The sequence below is a fragment of the Sphaeramia orbicularis genome, unplaced genomic scaffold (assembly GCF_902148855.1).
Source record: "Sphaeramia orbicularis unplaced genomic scaffold, fSphaOr1.1, whole genome shotgun sequence".
NCBI lineage: Eukaryota > Metazoa > Chordata > Actinopteri > Kurtiformes > Apogonidae > Sphaeramia > Sphaeramia orbicularis.
Window position 1 is genome coordinate 512,991 of NW_021941461.1, and position 24,381 is coordinate 537,371.

The window sequence follows — 24,381 nt, forward strand, 5'->3', positions numbered from 1 at the left end:
GACCTGAACCTGAACCTGGACCTGGACCTGGACCTGGACCTGGACCTGGACCTGGACCTGGACCTGGACCTGAACCTGGACCTGGACCTGGACCTGAACCCAGACCACTGGACCCACATCCACATGTAGTGGGTTGGTGGATTTTCAGTCTGCTCCTCCAAACGTTGGCTTCTGCGTTCATCTGTGTTTGCAGAGTTTGTGTTTGGGTTAAAGCAGCGTCGGCAGACAGGCTGTCATTCGTTCTGCTCCTGTTGGTGTTCAAGGGTTAAAGTTCATGTGGTGTGAGTTTATCCTGGAGAAATGTGAGAGAACCAGTCGGACAGTTAAAGGCATTTAAACAGCCGCAGGATCATGTTATGGGCGTGGACATCAGTATGATGTGGTTGTTGTTGTTGTTGTTGTTGTTGTTGTTGTTGTTGTTGTTGTTGTTGTTGTTGTTGTTGTTGTTGTTGTTGTTGTTGTTGTGAAGGTGGAGCTTCTGCCATGGATCAATATGAAGGTGTAGCCCCCCCATCGAAAAGCCCCCTGAGTGGAGAACCTGAGTCCAGACCTCTGAGGTGAGATGAATGTCTTTTTATTTTTTCTTCTAAATTTAGTGAATAAAAATAAATAAATAAATAAATAAATAAATAAATAAATAAATAAATAAATAAATAAAAATTACATTTAAAAAAAAATTTTAAAAAATAACAAATAATAATAATAATAATAATAATAATAATAAAAAATAATATCTAAAATATTTTTAAAAATATAAAGAAAGAAAGAAAGAAAGAAAGAAAGAAAAAAGAAAGAAAGAAAGAAAAAAGAAAGAAAATAAAAAAGAAATAAAAAGTAACAAAATACAAAAATACAAAGAATACACATTTTAAAAAATAATTAAAAAAAAAAATAAATAATGTAAAAAAATTAAATAAATAAATAAATACATAAATAAATACATAAATAAAAACAGATGAATGTCTTTTACTGTCCACGATGGATCTCTGTGAATCCAAACACACATTATGCATCCAAAAGTATGTGGACACGTTGAATTCAGCCCCCACCCCACCCCCCACCCCCAAGTCTGTTTGTTTGTTAACATTTTTAAAAACAGAAACAACACAAAACCAAAACAGGACAAACAGAGCGATGATAATAATTACATGGACTCAACAGAATGAAAAATACAGTCCATACACTTCAACATGAACACACTGTAAAAAAAAAAAAAAGATGCTTTCCAAAAGTCATCAGATCCATGGAGCACAGGCCCATGAGCAGGGTCATCACAGCTGGGGAGGGACGCAAGCACTGGACCATCAGCAAAGACCATGATGATGATGATGATGATGATGATGACGATGATGATGATGATGATGCTCCTGTTTGTAGTTGTGGGTTCAGTATTTTGGACTGTGGTTCCTCTGTGGTTCTCTGCTCCAGTGTCTGGGTTGGACTGCTGTTCTCTGGTTTGGGTTCCACAGGTGGACCCTGTACCTCTGCTTTGTTAAACTGAGGTCAGGATTCATCATTTCTCCTTAATCATTCGGTTTCTGCATGTTGTGTTTTTGAGGTCACAGACGAAGGTCAGATCATGGTCTACTGGATCTGAACCCAGACCCAGACCTGAACCCCAGTGTGTGTCCATGAGGAGCCATCAGTCCAAGTCCCTCAGTCCCACATTCACCAGACGCTTTGGTGAAGTCACGTCAGTACCAACACTATCACTGTTTACTGTGAGAAGAATACACCATTCTACCATGAAAACACTTTCCTCACATGGGGACGTTGCCATGGTGATGGTTTTCTGGTGACTGTCTTTCCATACAGATTCTGTTTGGATGATTTAGATGTGAAACATGGTCAGGATCAGAAGGATCAGCATCACAGAGACCTGGACGGCATTTTGAAGGTCTGAAAACACAGAAACACTACAACAGCAAACAAGCTGGTACATGCACCACCAGCAGAGGGTTTTTGGGTTTTTAAATCAGCCTTGGGTTTTGAAGATGAAAAAATGCATTTATTTATTTATTTCTTCTTCTTCTTCTTCTTCTTCTTCTTCTTATTATTATTATTATTATTATTATTATTATTATTATTATTAATTATTCCCCATGTGCTTGCAATGCAGTGCACAGGGGACTATTGTTCGTCATATTTTTTATTATTATTATTTTTATGTTTTATACAAAAACCTTGAAAAAAATGCGGCCCAGACCGTTGTAAATAGACCAACACATGTTATTACAAAAATGTGCGTGCTTCTCGGGAATAGTGTGCTGTGTTATTGGCTTGACATTCCAATGCACGGATTTTGTTAAAATTGCGAAAAACCAGTCAAATTTCTCCATCTGAAATTAATGAGGCCATTTTCAAGTGGCTACCATTCCCAAACAATTTGTGCTAAAAATATTCTGTCAACGCAGAAATGTTCAGCTTGGCTCAAAGATTATCTGTGTGGTCACGTGGTAACGATATCACTTATGGTTTTCGCACAATAATGCGGAAAAAAACCCCATTCATTTTCAATGGGAAAAACAAAAAAGTTGTCTGTTTTCTGACCACTACTGCTTTGCCATACTTTCACCTACAGACTTCATTTAAACTTTAAAATGCAGGCATTTTTGTCTTCTCTCCACAAATGTCTGTGGTATGAGGATGGGGTTTACGGTTTTCGACAGGTGAGTCTTCAAAAACCCCTGGGTTTAGTAAAAATCTGATCTGCTAGAGTGGGTGATGTCATCACCTAGAGTGGAGGAGCAGCCAAAATTCACCTGAAAATTTTCTGAATAACTCACCCTCCCGGCCAAACAATAAATAGGAGGAGAATGATCTTTTCCACAAATGTAGCCACGGTTCCTGGGCTTCAAGTGAACCCATGTTTGAAGACCTAGCTCTTTCTAAAGTGAAATGACAGGCACTAGTTTGGAGGCTCATCCCTTCTTTCCTCCATTAACTCTCCATTGTAGCGGATTCCTTCTTGTCTTGGTCAGTTAACTGTTTTTAAACTACCCTAACTCTGTCATTTTTCACAGTACAAGAAAAAAACCTATATCTGTGTGTTCCCCAGGTCTCTCTGAAGCTCACGGTCATTTCGGTTTTCACCTATCTTTTACGGTTTTCCTGTAATTAGCAGTTTTTCCGGACCTGTTCTGCTCCATTCTCAGCCTATTCCTTCTGCTCTGTGTGTCTCTCTCTCTCTGTGTGTGTCAGTGCAGCTCCGTTGCTGCGGTAACGGCCCCTCTGCTCTGTGTCTCTCTCTCTCTGTGTGTGTCAGTGCAGCTCCGTTGCTGCGGTAACGGCCCCTCTGCTCTGTGTCCCAGGTGTGTCCAATAAACCCAATCAGTCTGTGAAATGACAGGCACTAGTTTCAGGGCAGGTCCCTCCTCAGCTCCTATTCACAGAAGTACAGATTACTGCTAAACGGATCGCTGTGTTCCTGATGAGATGACTGTTTTTACACTGACATAACTCCGTCATTTCTCACAGTACGGATAAAAAAAACACATCTGTGTGTTCCCAGGTCTGTCTGCTGCTCACCATTATGTTAGTTTTCACCTATCATTTACGGTTTCCCCATAATTAGCCTCTGTTTTGGAGCTGTTTCAGTGTTTCAGTCATAGATGAGCATGTTTGTGTCTGTGTCATCAGTGCCTACTCTGCTCGTTGTCATGGTAACAGCACATGTGGTCCATGTGTCACAGCTGCAGACAATTAAGATAATTAAGGCTCCACTAAAAAAGACACACTAATACAGATACAGTACAATTAAAAATACATCCAAATAATAAATAATGAATGCAATAATAATAAATATAAAAACATATAAATATAATTCAGCTGAAAACTTCCCATAAATTCTCTGTATGAAATGAATGAGCTCACCTGGGATCACAGACACACACACACACACATGGAACTATTCAGTTAAAGGAGCCGACTGAAACACTGCTTTAACAGGACTGACACAGACTGTGGGAGGGGCTTCTCATCTGAATACAGGTCTACAGACAGTCTGTGCTGACGTCAGTCCACAAACACTGACACACACATTCACTACATCGCACAAGTCCACTGATCCAGCAAGAGGCAAGCACATGGGTTACATTTCCTTCAGGAAATGTATGGAAGTCTACTTATTATATATATATATATATATATATATATATATATATATATATATATATATATGTATATATATATACATACATATATATACATATATATATATGTGTGTATATATATTTTTTAAATTTTTTATTTAATTTCTTATTTTTTTTCTTATTTTAAAAAAATTTAAAAAATAAATAAATAAGTAAAAAAAAAATTTGAAAAAACTTTCAAACCTTCATTTTTTTTCCTTTTTTTCTTTTTCTTTTTTCTTTTTCTTTCTTCTTTTTTCTTTTTTCTCTTTTTTCCTCTCTCTTCTTTTTTTTTTTCTCTTTTTTTTGGGCTCAGCTGGCTGACAGGCAGCTGTCTGTACTGATAAGGCAGCAGCCAACACCAGCTGTACTCCCAGTCATCATTGCCCATTTTTCTGACACCTTTGCTTGTGTATCCTCTTTTATTTGGACATTTCACCAGGGAGTATCTCACACTACTGTTTTTTTTTTTTTTTTCCCCTACTTGTCTTGTCCAGCGTTCTAACAGCAGAATGGTAGTCTGGTTCCTTTTGGTGCTGAACAAATTTGCTTTGCCAAGGGGAACTTCATAAAGTATATGAAGCGCCCTTTGATATTCTACTGTGTTTATTATGAGTTTTGTTGAACCACATTTCGATGCCGGACCTGACATGGGGGGTGGGGGTGGGGGGGTAGAAGAAGGGGAGAGAACAAGAGAGAAGAAGGTGGAGAAGACCCTCACAAGAAAGTATCAACAATACAAACAGCAACAAACCTTCTTCATTGTTGATAAAGTACAGTGTGTCAGTCTGCTCCTGCTGGGCCCTTCAGTGTTTTTTTGTCAGACATGTCATGTCTTCAGTGCTGTGCACTACAAAAGGTGTAGAGTCAAGGTCCAATTAGAGGTCAAAGGTCACCCAAATGGTCCAAATGCATATTTGATGGAACTCAGCTGTTCATGTGGGTTCTTCCAAATGTTGGGCTCAGGTTCTGTCCTCAGAACACATCTACTGACCACAGACAACTGACATTCAGTCAGACACATTCAACACAACGGTTTCCTCATGTATTCTGCACAGACATGAACACAGAACAGACGGCAGTTCCACAGGACTGACATTTACCTGAACCTGTCCTGTGGGGGCAGAGGGTAGACCTGGAGCCACAGACAGAAGGTCCTGGGTTCAGTTCAACACCAGTCCATGGGGGTGGGGCCTTTCTGTGTGCAGTTCACATGTTCTCCTGTGTCTGTGTGGGTTCTCTCTGGTCCTCTGGCTCCTCCCACCATCCAAACACATGCTCTGATAGGTTCATGGGTTCATCTAAATCGCCCATAGGTGTGAATGTGACAGTGTGTTTGTCTGTATATGTTCAGTCTGTGATGAACTGGTCACATGTCCAGGGTGAACCCTGCCTTCACCCATAAGCAACTGGGATAGACTCCGCCCCCGTGACCCTAGTGAGGATACAGCGGGTTCAGAAAATGAATGAATGAATGAATGAAGTGTTAGTGTTTCCCTCCTAAATGTGTGCTAGTGTTTCCTCCACACTAATGGCGGCAGATTCAAATGTTCTGTCCATGTTTTAGTCTTTAGTCTGTATGTGTCTTTAAAGGGCCAAAGGCCTGGGGGGTCCCACCAGGAAACCAGAGGGAACACAACTGAGGACAGATTTGATCAAATGTCAGAATGGTATAAATTTTTGAAAAAACTAGTCATTTTGGTGACCTTTGACCTCCAACATGACCTGGACATTAGACTGTTCCTAGTCCACAGTACTCTGACCATACAGTCTGGCACTGACAAGACCATGAACTGTCCCATCATGAACACATTTACACACTGAACTGCACAAAAGAGTGGAGAAGCTGGGAAAGTGGAGATTTTCAGAGTTAAAAAAGTAATTTTTGGGGTGGGGGGTTTGGATGAAAATTTCTAAAAAAAAATTCCACAGGAGTGCTTAGAACATCTGGTTGCATCAGAAAATCAGGGCTAATGTGGTATTTGATATTAAGACACCCCCCCCCAGTTGTAGATTCTATCATCATCATCTGTTGTGTTCCAAAGGTTTGGACTAACTTTCTGTCTTTCTCTTTGACAGCTGCTTGAACCAGTTGTGGTCAGTTTTGTCAAAAATGAGCTGGAGAGATTCCAGACAGTTCTAAAAACAGATGACCGAGAATTCTCATGGGATCCAGGAGAAAATGAGGAGCAGAGGAGGAGCAGAGAGGCTTTTCTGAAGTTCACCGTTCACTTCATGAGGATGATGAAGCAGAAGGAGTTGGCTGAGCTTCTCATGATGAGTAAGAGGACTTAAAAAAAAAAAAAAGAGGACTTTAATAACAGCAAAATAAGAATATGCAGATCATTTCACCAGATTCACTGCATGAAGATATGCACAGCTCTAACACTGCCATCCATCCACCCATCCACCCATCCATCCATCCATCGTTTTTTCCTTAATTCAAGCTTTTTTCTTTTTTTTTTTTGCTTAATTCAATTCAAGACTGTGGAATTTTTGACTTTACACATTCATCCAACAGGCCAAATTGGAACCTTTGGCGGGCCGCATTTGGCCCCCGGGCCACATGTTTGAGACCCCTGGTTTAAAGTGTATTAGTTCCAGAACTCACACTGGGGGTAAGGTTAGCTCTATGTAGCGGGGCTAGAGCTGTTTCTGTGTCTCAAACTCAGGCACCAGCTCAGCCTGCTTCTTCCACCATGGAGGTGACCTTCCGTTTCCTCCCCCACAGTCCACCACAGACCACAGACCCTCCTGCAGGTGGATACCAGGGTAAATGTGAGCAGATTAGCCTTCACTTGATTCTGTTTTGTTTTCAGAGATGCTCAGTCCTGCGTGCCGATATAAGCTGAAGTGTAACCTGGTGAAGAAGTATGAGTGTGTGTCTGAGGGAGTCACAAAAGCAGGAAACCAAACCTTCCTGAAGCAGATCTACACAGAGCTCTGCATCACAGAGGGAGGGGCTACAGAGGTCATCCACGAACATGAGGTCACACATATCGAAGCAACATCTATGAAATATACAAAACCAGAAATATCCTTCAAATGTGAAGACATCTTTAAAACACCACCTAACAGAGATCAGCCAATCAGAACGGTGCTGACAAAGGGCGTGGCCGGCATCGGGAAAACAGTGTCCACACAGAAGTTCAGTCTGGACTGGGCTGAAGACAAAGCCAACCAGGACATCCACTTCATATTTCCATTCACCTTCAGAGAGCTGAATGTGCTGAAACAGAAGAAGTTCAGCTTGGTGGAACTGGTTCAGCACTTCTTCACTGAAACCACAGAAGCAGGAATCTGGATCTTTGAAGACCTCCACGTGGTGTTCATCTTAGACGGTCTGGATGAGTGTCGACCTCCTCTGGACTTCAACAACACTCAGATCCTGACTGATGTAACAGAGTCCAGCTCAGTGGATGTGCTGCTGATGAACCTCATCAGGGGGAACCTGCTTCCCTCTGCTTGCCTCTGGATAACCACACGACCTGCAGCAGCCAATCAGATCCCTGCTCAGTGGGTGGACATGGTGACAGAGGTCAGAGGGTTCACTGACCCACAGAAGGAGGAGTACTTCAGGAAGAGGTTCAGAAATAAAAAACAGACCAACACAATCATCTCCCACATCCAGAGGTCCCAAAGCGTCCACATCATGTGTCACATCCCAGTCTTCTGCTGGATCACTGCTACAGTTCTAGAGAATGTGTTGAAGACCACAGACAGAAGACAACTGCCCAAGACCCTGACTGAGATGTACATCCACTTCCTGGTGGTTCAGGCCAAACTGACGAATGTCAAGTATGATGGAAGATCTGAGACAGATCCACCCTGGAGTCCAGAGACCAGGAAGATGATTGAGTCTCTGGGAAAACTGGCCTTTGAGCAGCTGAAGAAAGGAAACCTGATCTTCTATGAATCCGACCTGACAGAGTGTGGCATCGATATCAGCTCAGCCTCAGTGTACTCAGGAGTGTTCACACAGGTCTTTATAGAGGAGAGAGGACTGTACCAGGACAAGATGTTCTGCTTCGTCCATCTGAGTGTCCAGGAGTTTCTGGCTGCTCTTCATGTCCATCAGACCTTCACCAACACAGGAGTCAATCTGCTGTCAGAAGAACAAACCACATCCTGGCCACCAGTCGTCATTAGAAAGGAGACCAAACTCTCACACTTCTACCAGACCGCTGTGGACAAGGCCTTCAAGAGTCCCAGTGGACACCTTGACTTGTTCCTCCGCTTTCTTCTGGGTCTTTCACTTCAGACCAATCAGAATCTTTTGCAAGGCTTGCTGATTCAGAGAAGGAACAAATCAAAAACCAACCAAAAGACAGCAAAGTATGTGAAGCAGATCATCAGGGACAACTCCTCTGAGAGAAGCATTAATCTGTTCCACTGTTTGAATGAGCTAAAAGATCATTCTCTGGAAGAAGAAATCCAACAGTACCTGAGATCAGGAAGTCTCTCCACAGATGAACTGTCTCCTGCTCAGTGGTCAGCTCTGGCCTTCATCTTACTGTCATCAGAAAAAGACCTGGAACTGTTTGACCTGAAGAAATACTCAGCTTCAGAGGAGGCTCTTCTGAAGCTGGTGCCAGTGATCAAAGCCTCCAACAAAACTGTGTAAGTGGACGATTCGTTGAATACAGGTTAACTGGGTCGGTCAATGATTGAACCATTTTCTTTTCTTCATTCATTCACATTTTTGCTCAGGTTAAGTGGCTGTGACCTTTCGTGGAGAAGCTGTAAAGCTGTGTCTTCAGTTCTCAGATCCTCGTCCTCTAATCTGTGAGAGTTAGACCTGAGTAACAATGACCTACAGGATTTAGGGGTTAAGTGGCTTTCTTCTGGACTCAAGGATCCCCAGTGCAAGTTGAAAGTTCTCAGGTCAGAACTCATGTACTGTTAGTAATGGTAGCAAAGACAACCAAGGGGATGTAGGCTGAGGGGTTTATTATCAACACTAGCGGCATTGTACCTGTGGTGCCATTGTACGATGTGCAGGTAATAATTTGAGCCAACATGTGAGGCATGAAGGAAGAGCATGTATTTATCTGGCCTGTCAAGTATGATTAAATTCATCCAGCGGTAGTGAACTGCAGCCTTCACATTGTAGCATCGTCTGCTAGCAGTAGAAATTTCATGAACGGCAGCAGAACCACTTCCAAAATGGAGTATGGCGGCAGAAGATGAAGAATTCAAAGTAGAGAGAGGCTAAAATCAGCCAGCATACCTCACAACATTTGAATACGGACATAAAATTGTGCCTAGTAGACAGTCAGGTCATGTTTGTATTCATTTGGTGAGTTTGGCGGCGATCAGGCCTGTGAAGGCTGAGGAGAACCTGTACAAACGCCCTCCTGTGATGGAACATCGATTGATCAGACACAGAACGTGCATTATACAGTAGGATAACAACAGATGGAGGACTGAGTACTTGTTTTCCTCAGCTCTGTCAGTTGTCATGACAGTCAACGTTTTATAATTCACCAAAGTGAAACACTACATAGTACTGAATTTAAAGGTGCAGGAGACTTTTGTGAGCAATTTTTCCTCAGATCTGTCAAACCTCAGTCATATCCTCAGTATCACAAATCTGTTCATCTGTCTGTCATTACTTGCCTGGATCTCTTGCATTACAGTGAACAGTTTCTTAGTGCCATCCACCAGAAACAAACCATGTGTTTCCAAATAGAGCCAGTAGGTCACTCGGGCATCTTTGGAATTTTGTCGTGATGTGCATTGTGGGAAACGGAGGCTTGCACAGCCGCCTGCAGCGGCAGCATTTCCGTGTCGTGTCTTTAGCAGCTGCTGCTGTCAGGTGGCTACGCGAGCCTCCGTTTCCCACAATGCACGTTGAGACAAAATTCCTCAGATACCTGAGTTCCCTCCCTGCTCTGAATGTAAACACATGTTTTGTTTTTGGTGGATGGAACTAAGAAACTGTTCACTGTAATGCAAGAGATTCAGGTGAGTAATGACAGACAGACGAACAGATTCATGATACTGAGGATATGACTGAGGTTTGACAGATCTGAGGAAAAATTGCACATGAAAGTCTCCCGCACCTTTAATGTTTTGACCTCTCACTATTATTTGACTCTGTTTTGTCCCTTTATTTGCAGACTGTCAGGATGTCTGATCACAGAGGAAGGCTGTGCTTCTTTGGCTGATGCTCTGAGTTCCAATCCAACCCATCTCAGAGAACTTGACCTGAGCTACAACCATCCAGGAGAATCAGGAATAAGGTTACTGTCTTCTGGCCTGGAAAACCCACAGTGGACACTGGACACTTTCAAGTACGGAGACACGATGAAGAAGAATGATGGAGAGAAATGTTAAATGCCTTTGTTTTCGTAAACATTGAAAATATTGTCCTTTCTTTCCTGTAGCTTCAACAATTGTGGAAAGCTGCGGCTGAAACCTGGTGTAAGGAAGTGTGAGTAGAGTTCCTCTTCATGTTTATTTTTGCCGCATTTCCACTATGTGGTATCGGCTCGACTCGGCTCGGCCTTTTTGCGTTTCCATTACAAAAAAGGACCTGGAATCTGGTATCTGGTACTAGTTTTTTGGTATCACCTCCGCTGAGGTTCCAGGACTGGGGACCAGATACTAAAAGGTGACACTGTGTAAACACTGCAGACCACTGACTGGTCAGAGTTGTCTCTGTGACTCGCCCTTTTACAAAAACAGATGCAGTAGTTTACAGTAAATCTGTCGGTAGGTGAATCCACATGATGACAGTCTGTAAAACTACACCATGGTTGTCCAGGAGGTTCAGATGGAAAAATTCAGCGTGAGTTTGACCAGACAACACGCAACAAGTGACTTTATCAGCAACTCTGAGCAGACGACACAGAAGTAACGCGCTGCATTGCTATGACGACCATGTACTGTAAAGTCGGTAGTATCCTGGAATAGAAATGGTTTCCAGGAATAGGACCTGGTACCAGAGTTGAGTCGAGTTGAGCCGAGTCGAGCCGATACCACATAGTGGAAACGCAGCATTTGGATTCTATCATCTCAATGCAAAAGGAGTATAAAACCATCAAACCCTTATATTTAGGCAACATATGAATTCAAGATATATAACATGTCAACATGTAGTTTCGGAACATGTTCATCTCACCAGCTGATATTGCAAAGGCACAGTGTCCGGTGTTGTCTTCATTGTCATTGTCTTTGTTAGCAATTTCTTCAAACATCTTCTCCGATGTAACGACTGGTTGGATTCATTTCTAATTTTGTTTCTTCTTTGGGACAATGTCAACAACACTTGTTCACAATTTGGAGAAATTTAGATTTTTGATGAATTTTTAAAATATTCTAACTGTTCCTTTCCTTGTCCTTGTCCATCTGTGGATGCTTTAGAACTTGTAAATGGTTCCAGATCTCAGTCTGGTTCCTATTGGTCACTGATAGAAGTCAGATATGGACTCTGATTGGATCAGATGAGTTCTCCTCCAGTGAAAGTCCCACCCACTTCTATAGTTAGATTGATGTGCATCCAGAACCAGGACTGGAACACAGAACAGAACCAGGACTGGAACATAGAACAGAACCCAGACTGGAACACAGAACAGAACCAGGACTGGAACACAGAACAGAACCTGACAACTTCACACATTCAACTGGGATTTGATCCACATAGAACAGGACGCTGACGTACAGGGACATTGGAACTATTTTGGTCTTGTGTCTTTTACAAATTACATTATCCACAAAAAGTGTCTGGTTTTTCTCACTCAATGTGAAAAATCAGTCTTTGATTTTCAACCTTGGGGTTGGGACCCCAAGTGAGGTCGCCTGGAATTTGTAGTAATTGATAAAAAAATTAAAACTTGCCAATAAAAATTTACATTATATAACTTAAATGTCGTCTAAAATTAACGTTTATTTGCAACATAGTATAGCAAACTATTACACGATCAAAAACAAATTAATTTTAGCCAAAAAAAAGTCTCTGTTTTGAATGTCTGGGGTCACCTGAAATTTCTAATAATTTATATATATATATATATATATATATATATATATATATATATATATATATATATTTTTTTTTTTTTTTTTTTTTTTTTTTTTTTTTTAACTAAAACTTACTAATAAAAATTTACATGATAGAATCTAAATGTTGTCTAAAATAACGTTTATTTGCAACATATTATGGCAAACTATTACATGATCAAAAACAAATTAATTTAGCCAAAAAAATGTCTCCATTTTGAATGTCTGGGGTTGCCAGAAATTTGTGATGTTAAAATGGGGTCAGGAGCCAAAAAGGTTGGAAACCACTGCTTTAAAGAAACTGTTTGACCTTTTCCTAGATCACTGTCAATAACCAGATCTAGTTTGAAATGTGTTAAAGCTTGGGATTTTTCCTCTATGATTAATGTTTTTTCTTTTCTTTGCGGTTCCTTCTTTGTCCCAGTTGCCGTCGAACTCACTTTGGACACAAACACAGCGTACAGGAAACTCCGACTGTCCCACAACAACAGGAAGGTGGTCTCACAGCGACAGTATCAGCCATATTCGGACCATCCCGACAGGTTCGACTGCTTCCCTCAGCTGCTGTGTTCCACCGCTCTGACCGGTCGCTGTTACTGGGAGGTGGAGTGGGAAGGAGCCGTTCATATCGCCGTGACCCTACCGAGGAATCCAAAGGAAGGGGAACGGGGCCGACTGCAGGTTTGGGATGAACGACCGCTTGTGGAGCCTGAGCTGCTCTAGCGGTGGTTACTCGGCCTGGCACAACAACAGAGTCACGTGTGTTCCGTCGTCCCTGCCGGCGTCCAACCGGGTGGCGGTCTACGTGGACTGTCCTGCAGGATCTGTGTCCTTCTACAGAGTCTCCTCTTATGAAGTGGTCCACCTCTACACCTTCAACACCACCTTCACAGAGCCGCTGTACGCTGGGTTTGGGATCGGCTTTGGGTTCGGTATGGGCTTGTCCGGGTCTCTGCTTCTATGTGAGCTCTAAGAGGTGAAAGAAGGGCGTTTCACACATACATTCACCCAATGCTCATGTTTCTGTTGTGTGATGAGAACTTCTGCTTGACATACCTGTGGAATAATGGTGTAAAACCCCAGAAAGATTAGGTGAATCAGTATGCGAACAATGTCGTTAAGAGATCGTAAGATGTTTCCACCATTCACAGTTTTTCCTTCATCTGTGAATTCCAACCAACTCCTGTGTATCTTAAATAAGACGTGGTTGATGTGGCTTTACTCACTCTACTGTCCATCCATCCATCCATCCTGTCATGTCTGCTCCCAGACTGTGTCTGTCTTTTCTGTTTTGTCTGTCATTTCCTGTTTTATTTTGTTAAGTTTCCCTCTTGTGTCATGTCTGGTGTCTTTACTTCCCCTCCTTGATTGTTTCACCTGCTCCTGATTACCTGACTCCTCCCTGATTATCTCCACCTGTGTCCAATTGTCTTCCCTCCCTCTTGTGTATTTAAACCCTGTGTCTTCCCCTGTTCCTTTGCCAGTTTGTGTTCTACCTTTGTGTGCTCACTTACCAGCGTTTTTGGATACCTGTCAGTCTGTCTGCCCGTTTTGACCCGTTTTGCCTTCCGACCACCGATCCTGCCTGTTCCTCGTCTGCCTGCTCGTCTGGTTCTGACCTGGTTCGTACATCGACTTCTGATTCTGCCTATTCCCTGTTTACCTCAGCCTCCAACGTGTTACCTTATGTTTCGACCCTCGCCTGGACCTTGACCGTGAGTAGCCTTCCCTCATGTCCCGTTGCCTCCTGAATTGCCCTCCTGTGTATGACCTGGCTTTGTTTTTTGACTATCCTCTGTTTTGCCCTAGTCGGGGTGTTGACGGGAATCCTCCGGCTCGGCCGTGCTGACCATCCATATTCTCCGCTCACAGCCCGGACGAAGAGTCCAGAATCACACGCCTTCATAGACGTGTTAACTATTTTGTGCTGTGTTTTTACTACCGTGATTGTGTTTAATAAACACTCTCAATTGGTCATCTGTGTTCTGGTCTGGCATTTGGGTTCAGCCTTTGTACTAGTCCCATTACAGTACAAACTGGCCAATAAGATGAACCCAGCAGACCTAGACCAGGTCCGGGAGGCAGTTCGGTCCCAGGGGCAACGCTTAGGGGGACTGAACAGATTTTGCACTCCCTAATGGATAAGATGAATCAGCTGTCCGTTCAGTTTTCCCAGTATTCTGGTAACCAGGCTTCTGCTCCGGTCCCGCCAGTCGAGAATATTAACTCTGTCTCACCCGTTAAGCCTTGGAGGAACCTAACATCCCACCTCCATCTAAGTACACAGGTAACCCTGATACTTGCCGTAATTTTTGTACGCAACTGTAGCTCATTTTTGATTCCCAGCCCCGCCGTTTTGCTAATGAGTCAGCTAAGGTTGCATATATTGCTAGCCTGTTGGAAGGCCCTCCTTTAAGCCTTTTCAACGCAGCCTATGAACAAAGGTCTCCCATCACTCAGTCAGCCTCGAGTTTGATGGCTGAGCTAAAAAGGATTTATGACCATCCTATCCGTGGACCACAGGCCGGTCAAAGACTCATGAGGCTGAGGCAGGGAGATCGCCCCATAAGGCAGTATGTCAGTGAGTTTCGTTCGTTGGCAGCAGAATCTGAATGGAACGAGAAGTCTCTGATCTCTGCGTTCCAGAGGCGGTCTTAACCGCACTATCGGTCGTGAGATGGCGCTCCGGCAGGAACTCCATTCACTGGATGAGGTCATCGAGGCAGCTATTCGGGTCCCTGACCAGTCGGCGTTTTGGCAGCCAGAACCATCATGGAACCGCCAGCCTTCTGTGAGTAAGCCCCACTCAGAACCCCCTCACCCAGTTCCTGAGTCCAGCGGGGGTTCGAAGGTGGAACCGATGCAAGTGGGTCGGACTCGTCTGTCAGCAGAGGAGCGTAATCGCCGTCTGGTGGCTGGTCTGTGTCTTTACTGTGGTCAGGAGGGGCACCGAGTCAGCAACTGCCCAGTGAAACCTAGAATGACGGCAGGTGAGGACTCTCTTTTGAGCAGAACGTTCTGTGTGTCCAGCGCCTCTCGTGTTCAGCCCTTGGTCTGTGTGTGCTCTAACTCTGTGTCTCTGCAGCTTCCAGTCCTGATAGACTCTGGGTCAGACACTAATCTTATGGACGAAGAATTAGCTAAGCAGCTCCACCTCAGCCTGCTCCCGGTTCTGAAGCCCCTGGAGGCGAGGGCTTTAGACAATCACATTATCTGTAGAGTGACTCAACGGACTCAACCAGTTACTGTCCGGTTCAAAGATGGTCACTCTGAGGAAATCAGTTTTCATATTTACCACTCTGACTCTCACCCTCTCATATTAGGTCACCCCTGGCTTTCTTTCCATAACCCCTGTATTAACTGGCAAACGGGGGAGGTCCAAGCTTGGGGAGAGAGGTGTGGTTCCTGTCGTGAGGGGGTCCGGGATCCTGACCCTCTGTCCAAGCCAGTCCAGGTCACTGTGGCTCCTGTCATTTCTCCGGAGGAGCTGGAGACGGTGTTTCCTGCTCTTAGTAAGGTACCTGAGTGTTATCACGACCTTAAGGAGGTAGTTAATAAGTCACGCGCTACTGCGCTGCCCCCTCACAGACCGTATGACTGTGCCATTGATTTGCGTCCTGGTACCTGCCCCCCTAAGGGGAGGCTGTATTCTCTGTCTGGTCCGGAGACGGCGCTATGAAAAATATATTGATGAGTCCCTGGTGGCCGGCCTGATTCGTCCATCCTCATCTCCAGCTGGGGCAGGGTTTTTCTTCGTCGACAAGAAGGATAAGACGCTACGCCCTTGTATTGACTATCGTGGCCTTAATGACATTACCATCCGTAATAGATATCCGTTACCCCTCATGTCTTCAGCCTTCGAACTATTACACGGGGCCAAAGTATTCACCAAGTTAGACCTCCGTAACGCATATCACTTGGTGAGAATCAGAGAAGGGGACGAGTGGAAGACTGCCTTTAACACCCCCAGTGGACACTATGAGTACTTAGTGATGCCGTTTGGTCTTACTAACGCCCCCGCTGTTTTCAAGCATTAGTCAATGATGTGTTACGTGACATGCTCAATGTTTTTGTATTGTGTATCTGGATGACATTCTTATTTTTTCTTCGGATGAGAGGTCACATGTCCAGCATGTCCGCCAGGTGCTCCAAAGACTGCTCCAGAATCAACTGTTTGTAAAAAGCTGAGAAGTGTGAGTTTCACCGCCCGTCTGTTTCCTTTCTGGGTTTCATCATCGCGGAGGGGAGTGTCCAGATGGACCCAGACAAGGTCAGTGCTGTCAGGGATTGGCCCACGCCCACCAGTCGTAAGGATGTCCAGAGGTTCCTGGATTCGCTAACTTCTACAGGAAGTTCATTAGGGGGTTCAGCAGTGTGGCTGCCCCTTTGCATGTTCTAACCTCTCCCAAGTCCGTTTTCAGATGGAATCCCGAAGCTGACGCAGCGTTTGTGAAGCTGAAGAGGGCGTTCACTTCGGCCCCCATTCTGTCGGTTCTGGATCCAGCTCGTCAGTTCGTTGTGGAGGTGGACGCCTCTGATCTGGGGGTTGGGGCAGTCATTTCGCAACGCTCCCCAAAGGACAACAGACTTCACCCGTGCGCTTTCCTCTCCAGGAGACTGTCGAAAGCGGAGAGTAATTATGACATCGGCAACAGGGAGTTGCTAGCCATCAAGGTGGCCCTGGAGGAATGGCGCCACTGGCTGGAGGGGACCGAAATACCATTCATGATCTGGACGGATCACAAAAACCTGGAGTATCTGCGGTCGGCTAAGAGACTCAACTCCCGTCAGGCCAGGTGGGCTCTGTCTTTACACGATTCAACTTTTCACTGTCATATCGGCCCTGGTTCTAAAAATGTGAAACCTGACGCTCTGTCTAGACTCTTCATGCCCGTCAACTCTGATTCTGAACCGGGACCTATCCTCCCTGAGACCTGTGTGGTGGGGGCGGTGCAGTTGGAGATTGAGAAATCTGTTATTGATGCTTTACAAGACTGTGATATCCCGGCTGGCGTTCCGCCAGACCGTCTGTTTGTCCTGATCACCTCCGCCCGCAGGTCATCCACTGGGCCCACACATCCAGGCTGACATGTCACCCGGGAGTTCAGCGGACTGCTTTCGTTATTAAACAGCGTTTCTGGTGGCCCGCTTTGGAGAAAGAAGTGGCGGAGTATGTCGCTGCCTGTCCCGTCTGTGCTGCGTGTAAGACCTCCAATAACCTCCGGTTGGTCAATTACACCCTCTACCTGTTCCCAGTAGACCCTGGTCTAATGTTTCACTAGACTTTGTGACGGGGCTGCCCCTGTCTGATGGAAATACCACTTTGTTGGACCATTGTTGACCGTTTTTCGAAGATGGCTCACTTGTTCCACTACCTAAGCTCCCCTCTGCTAAGGAGACAGCAGAGGCCATGTTATATCATGTCTGTCGATTACATGGTTTTCCCAGAGACATTGTTTCGGACAGAGGTCCTCAGTTTGTTGCACGTTTTTGGCGTGCTTTTGTTCCCTTATTGGGGTGTCTGTTAGTCTGTCCTCGGGCTATCACCCACAGTCCAATGGTCAGACTGAGCAGCTCAATCAGGTGCTGGAGGCCGGTCTTAGAGTTTTGGCCTCCCACAACCCTGCTTCCTGGAGCCGCCAGCTGATCTGGGTTGAATATGCCCACAACTCGCTGCCCTGTGCTTCTTCTGGTCTGTCTCCTTTTCATGTAGTTTGTGGTTATCAACCTCCTCTGTTCCCGGCCCTGGAGAAGGACGCCAGTGTCCCCTCAGCTCTGGCGCTGATAAGGAGATGCAAGAGGACCTGGATTCGCGCCAGACAAGCTCTGTTAAAGGCCTCGGGGGTCTACAAGACAGCTGCAGACTGGCACATGACTCCAGCTCCGGTCTACCAGCGCGACCAACGTGTGTGGCTGTCAACCCGTCATCTTCCCTTGAGGGTGGAGAGCCGCAAATTGGCACCCAGGTTCGTGGGCCCATTTCCTATCTCAAAAATTATTAATCCTGTCTCTGTCCGTCTGAAGCTACCTAGGACCATGAGGATTCATCCTACCTTCCACGTGAGTCAAGTTAAACCGGCTAAGGAGAGCCGGTTAGTTCCTCCCACCCAGCCACCACCGCCACCCCGGATCATTGATGGAGGTCCAGCCTACACTGTACGCCGGCTCCTAGCGGCCCGTCGCCGGGGAAGAGGATTTCAATACTTGGTGGATTGGGAAGGATACGGCCCTGAAGAGCGTTCCTGGGTGCCCGCCTCTTACATCCTGGACCCGGACCTGATCCGGGACTTTCATCGCCGCCACCCGGAGGTTCCTGGGCCCGTCCGGTGCCGTCCCCTAGAGGGGGGGGGTACTGTCATGTCTGCTCCCAGACTGTGTCTGTCTTTTCTGTTTTGTCTGTCATTTCCTGTTTTATTTTGTTAAGTTTCCCTCTTGTGTCATGTCTGGTGTCTTTACTTCCCCTCCTTGATTGTTTCACCTGCTCCTGATTACCTGACTCCTCCCTGATTATCTCCACCTGTGTCCTATTGTCTTCCCTCCCTCTTGTGTATTTATACCCTGTGTTTTCCCCTGTTCCTTTGCCAGTTTGTGTTCTACCTTTGTGTGCTCACTTACCAGTGTTTTGGATACCTGTCAGTCTGTCTGCCCGTTTTGACCCGTTTTGCCTTCCGACCACCGATTCTGCCTGCTCGTCTGGTTCTGACCTGGTTCGTACATCGACTTCTGATTCTGCCTGTTCCCTGTTTACCTCAGCCTCCAACCTGTTACCTTGTGTTTCGACCCTCGCCTGGACCTTGACCGTGAGTAGCCTTTCCTCATGTCCCGTTGCCTCCTGAATTGCCCTCCTGTGTATGACCTGGTTTGTTTTTTTGACTATCCTCTGTTTTGCCCTAGTCGGGTGTTGACGGGAATCCTCCGGCTCGGCGTGCTGACCATCCATATTCTCCGCTCACAGCCCGGACGAAGAGTCCAGTATCACACGCCTTCATAGACGTGTTACTATTTTGCGCTGTGTTTTTACTACCGTGATTGTGTTTAATAAACACTCTCAATTGGTCATCTGTGTTCTGGTCTTGCATTTGGGTTCAGCCTTTGTACTAGTCCCATTACACATCCGTCCGTCCATCCATTTTCTACCGTTAATCCGGGGCTGGGTCATGGGGTAACAGTCTAAGCAGGGATGCTCAGCTCCTCCTCCAGCTCTTCTTGGGGGACCCCAAGGCGTTCCCAGTCCAGCCCACAGACATAGTGTCTCTCCAACGTGTCCTAGGTCTTCCCTCAGGTCTCCTCCCAGTGGGACATGCCCAGAACACCTCCCCAGGGAGGAGTCCTGGAGGATCTGAACCAGCTTCTGATCCTCCTCAGCTGGTCACTCTGGATGTGGAGGAGCAGCGGTTCTACTCTGAGCTCCTCCCTGGTGACTGAGCTCCTCCCCCTATCCCTAAGGGTGCGCCCAGCCACCCTGCGGAAAAAACTCATTTCGACCGTTTGTATCCGGGATCTTGTCCTTTCGGTCCTGACCCAAGCTCATGACCATAGGTGAGGGTAGGAACGTAGCTGACCAGGTAATCCAGAGCTTCTCCTCTCAGCTCAGCTCCTTCTGAACCACAACCGACCGGTACAGCGACTGCATCACTGCAGACGCTGCACCGATCCACCTGTCAATCTGACACTCCATCCTTCCCTCACTGTGAACAAGACCCCGAGATACTTAAACTCCTCCACTTGGGGCAAAGACTCCCCACAGACCCGGAGAGGGCAGACCACTTTTTTCCGGTCCAGAACCATAGCCTCGGATTTGGAGGTGCTGATCCTCATCCTGCTCGCTTCACACTCGGCTGCAAACCGCCCCAGGACACGCTGAAGGTCCAGGTTCAATGAGGCCAACAGGGACAACGTCATCTGCAAAAAGCAGAGATGAAATCCTGTGGTCCCAAACCGGACCCCCTCCGGCCCCTGGCTGCACCTAGAAATTCTGTCCATAAAAATAATGAACAGAACCGGTGCCAAAGGGCAGCCCTGCCGGAGTCCCACATGCACCTGTACTGTCACTGTCCGTAAATATTTTCAGTTCAACCTGTATTCAGGAATACCATTTCTTCTTTCTGTCCTTGTACTCATACATACAGGATCAGGTTCTCCAGCTGTATTTCCTCCGTTATGGTTTAATGTGCGGATGTTTTTAATGAGCACATCTGGATCTGTCGCGTAAAGCCCAGGCAAAGGTGAAGCTTCAAACAGTCACAGAACCATTATGAAAACCGTTTGTTGACAGTGGTTCAGTGTACAAAAGGATCTGTGTTCTTTTAACATCTCATTTTTGTCTGATTTGTTGGTAGATGACTCACAGTACTGCGCTTTAAAAATAGGGTTGTGGTTCTGTTTTTAGAATCTGAGGCAGCTACAAGACGACTTCTTATTTCCCTCAAACACAATAATCACAACTGTTAAAGGAATATATAAGCTGTGTGTAATGCATGCAGATAATCTTTGTCATTGATTGTATTTGTTGCTCTGATAAAAGCTGAAGGGAGGAGCATGTTGTCATGTCTGCCGTATGTTTATGGGCTGGAGACATGACTGATTGTGATGAACCCCAAAGACGACGTTCTCCAAGTCAAATCTGCACTTAAAGTTCACATTGAATAGAACAAATGTTACAAATGATAATGTACAATGAAGAAAAACCAGGTTTTCATCTCATTTCCAGATGGTTTGTCATTGTTGTTGAACTTTGTACTTTTAGATGAAACATTTGTGAAGGTGTCGACGGTGAAGGGAACAGATGAACGAGGTTATGAAGGAACTTCCTGAACTGTGAAACTCTGATGATCGTCGACTCTGACAGTGAAAAGAATGTCATCAATAAATCAGCAAAAGCAATAAAATTACTCTTTTGATTGTTTCTTTCTTTCTTGCTTTAACCCAAAACATTTATTGAAAGAATTTTGACTCGAAAAACCTAAAAGTCTTTAAACCAGGGCTCTCAAACTCTGTTCTTTCAGGTTCCACATTCAGCTGATTTGATCTGCAGTGGACCGACACCAGGAAAATAAGAACAGAAGAACCGATAAACAATGACAACTGACAATTTTTGTCTTTGTTTTAGTGCAGAAAAACTCATTATTAAACTATGACAATACTTACTTTTATAAACTATCCAACAAAAGATGTGAAGAACCTGAAAAAAGGAAATTTCTTCAGTAAATCAGTGTAATTTTCTCAGTCTTCTTCCTCCACTTCTCATTAGTCCATGTGCATTCTGGATCAGATCTCCAAAGAACTAACACTGAGGAACAGGAAGAAAAGAGTTCAACTGGACTGAATTTAATACAGACATTTTCAGGTTGGTCACATTGGTTCAGGTTAGTCACATTTTATTGGTACAGGAGAGTTTGGAAATGGAAACATTTTTATAATTTAATGTTATTTTTTTGCACTAAAACAAAGACAAAAAATTAAGCAAGTTGTTAATTCAACATTTTTTTGCTAAATTGAGATGTTTTTGGCTTAATTCAATATTGTTTTTACTTAACTGAAGTTTTTTTTTTTTTTGCTTAATTCAATATTTTTTTCCTTAATTCAAGCTTCTTTTTTTGTTTGTTTGTTTGTTTGTTGTTGTTTGTTTGCTTAATTCAATTCAGACTGTGAATTTTTACACTTTGTAAATTCATCCAGGGGCCAGATTGGAACCTCTAGTGGGACACATTTGGGCCCAGGGACGCTGTTGACACCCCTGGTGTAGATGTGAATGAGCCCAGACCTCAAACAGAGGGAAACCCTGTGCATTGAAACCCATGGATAGAACTAAGGATAGAGATAAAGGAATGGAAACAGCTGCAGTTGGACCTCTGCCTTCTCACTCTATAGAATGCTTCTGTTCTTTACACAACATGCATGTGAACATTGGACTGGACTCTAGTGTCTGTTGGTCGCTCAGTCCAACACTTGGGAACACTGGTGTGTAGCCACAGGGCTAGCTCTTAGCATTAGCCACAGGGCTAGCTCTTAGCATTAGCCACAGGGCTAGCTCTTTAGCATTAGCCACAGGGCTAGCTCTGTGATGGACGGGGCTAATCTGTTGGATTTGGAGCATTGGTTTCAGCCCAAACTAAGGGCTTTGGAAGGTCCCACTGAAATGGGTCTGGATGGAGGTGAATGTTGATGCTGGGGGGGCTGATAGTAAAGTGTCCTTCAGGAACAAGATCATATCTACAGTAGAATCCTGTGAATCCAGAAGGATGAAGGAGCTAGAGCTGAACTGAACTAATGCAGAATGAGGAAGATGAAGAAGGACAGAAGGCATGTAGGAATGGGGGGGGGGGTAATATCAAATACCACATTAGCCCTGATTTCTGATTGCAACAAGATGTTCTAAGCACTCCTGTGGAATTAACTCTCAGTCTGTGAGGCTTCCAGGTCTTGTCCTCTGCACCAACAGGACACATTCATGTACATGTCAGTGCTGTCAAACTGCCGTCTGTTCTGTTTTCATGTCTGTGCAGAATACATGAGGAAACGTTGTGTTGAATGTGTCTGATGAATGTCCGTTGTCTGTGGTCAGTAGATGTGTTCTGAGGACAGAACCTGAGCCCAAACATTTAGAAGAACCCACATGAACAGCTGAGTTCCATCAAATATGCATTTGGACCATTTGGGTGACCTTTGACTCTGATTGGACCTTTTGTAGTGCACCGCACTCTGAAGACATGAATGTGTCACCAAAAATATTGAAGGGCCCAGAATGAGCAGGACTGACACACTTTACAAAAGTGAAGAAGGTTTGAAAGTTGACAAAAACCCCCACCTTTTCAGGGTTGAAAGGTAAGTTTCGGGGGGGGGGGGGGGTGTTTGGGCCTGATTTAAATTTTTTCACATTTTTGTATTCCCAAGACATGGGAGCATTAGAAAATCTGGGCTAAAGTTGAATCTGAAAATTTTCCTGAAATCCCCCCCCCCTCCACTCAGGAAAAGGACTGAATACTGTGGGTTAAAGCCACAGCAGATGGATTTGGGACTAACCCTAAGCCCAAGTCCTGTTAGTTTGGACATTAGACTAAATGCAGATCAGTTCCAGAAGTCTGTGAATCTCAGACTCTCAGTTCGTGTTCCTTCCAAACATCCAGTGTGTCTGGTTTGTCCACTCTGAATGTGTGACTGTGACATCATCAGCAGATCCGTTTATTTTGGATGTACTTCCTCAAATGGTTGGCAACTAAAGTTCTAGAGGTGACACCAATTTATGGTTCCTGTACAGACTGAAACAATCAGAGGCTGAGCTTGTACACATGAGGCTCTAATGTAAAACACATCAGTCATTGGAGGACCACAGCCAATCATGTTCCCTGTAGGGAGGAGCCAGAGATCATGTGTGGACAGATGCTCTACTCGGATCACCCACACAAACCCACCTGTTCTAGATCTGTGGGGTTCGGGTTAGCTTGGTGCACTGTGGACTTCTGTGGTTCATGGTAAAACCATCTGCGCTGTGGGTAGGGAGAGATCCAGGTCTAGTCCAGTCCAGTCCGGTCCGGTCCAGACCACAATGGGATGTGACAGGAAACATCCATCAAATCCACATTTCTACTCAAAGCTGACATTTGTAGTTCAGTGGGTTGGCTGTTTCAGGTCAGGGCTGTGTCTGCAGGTGGAATCCATTCTATAGGTTTTATTTCTGTGTTTTAGGGTTCGGGTTAGAATTAGAGCTAGAGGATTTGGGGGTTCGGGTTCTCAGGTAGGTCGTGTTTTTCAGATCCTCCTCTTCTTGTGTTTGATTGGTGGACTCCCGTCACGTGAACTTCAGCTCGGCTCCACCTACTGGTCAGACGCGGGCGCGCACATCGGACGCGCGTGACCTCCGTGTTCGACTGGTTCTGACACCCGGGTGTGTGGTGGGTCCGGTCTGAGGACGGCCGGTCCCGTTCGGACTCGGAAGTCTCTGTCGTGCCGTTTCAGGTCTCCGGTAACTGTACCGGGGGAGGGAGGGAAGGAGGCTCCTTCCGGGTTCAGGGGACTTGGACCCGTGAACCTGTTCCAGTCTTGGACGCACAGGACTGCGCACCGGCTCTGCGCAACCGCACATGTCCAGGTCCGGCGGCTCAGGGCCCTGCTGGAGGCCCCGGCTCCCGCAGATACTTCTGGGGCTGTTCGAGTCCACCATAGCGGAGTACGAGGAGGAGGTGAGGCGGCTGAAGGAGGAGAACGAGCGGAAGCAGAGGGCTGCTGGAGGCGGCGTGAACCCGCGCGT

At 45.3% G+C, this 24,381-nt stretch overlaps 1 protein-coding gene across 1 annotated transcript; it reads left to right on the plus strand.

Annotated features, from left to right (window-relative positions):
* The first annotated feature begins 9 nt into the window (after positions 1–9).
* On the plus strand, positions 10–13,489 carry LOC115415862 (NLR family CARD domain-containing protein 3-like). Its single transcript, XM_030129525.1, is given in 10 exon segments — positions 10–557; positions 1,559–1,693; positions 1,816–1,897; positions 6,210–6,411; positions 6,950–8,750; positions 8,841–9,014; positions 10,253–10,426; positions 10,520–10,566; positions 12,559–12,772; positions 12,774–13,489. Coding segments are annotated over 10 exon segments (3,237 nt in total). The 5' UTR covers positions 10–483; the 3' UTR covers positions 13,108–13,489.
* The last annotated feature ends 10,892 nt before the right edge of the window (positions 13,490–24,381 follow it).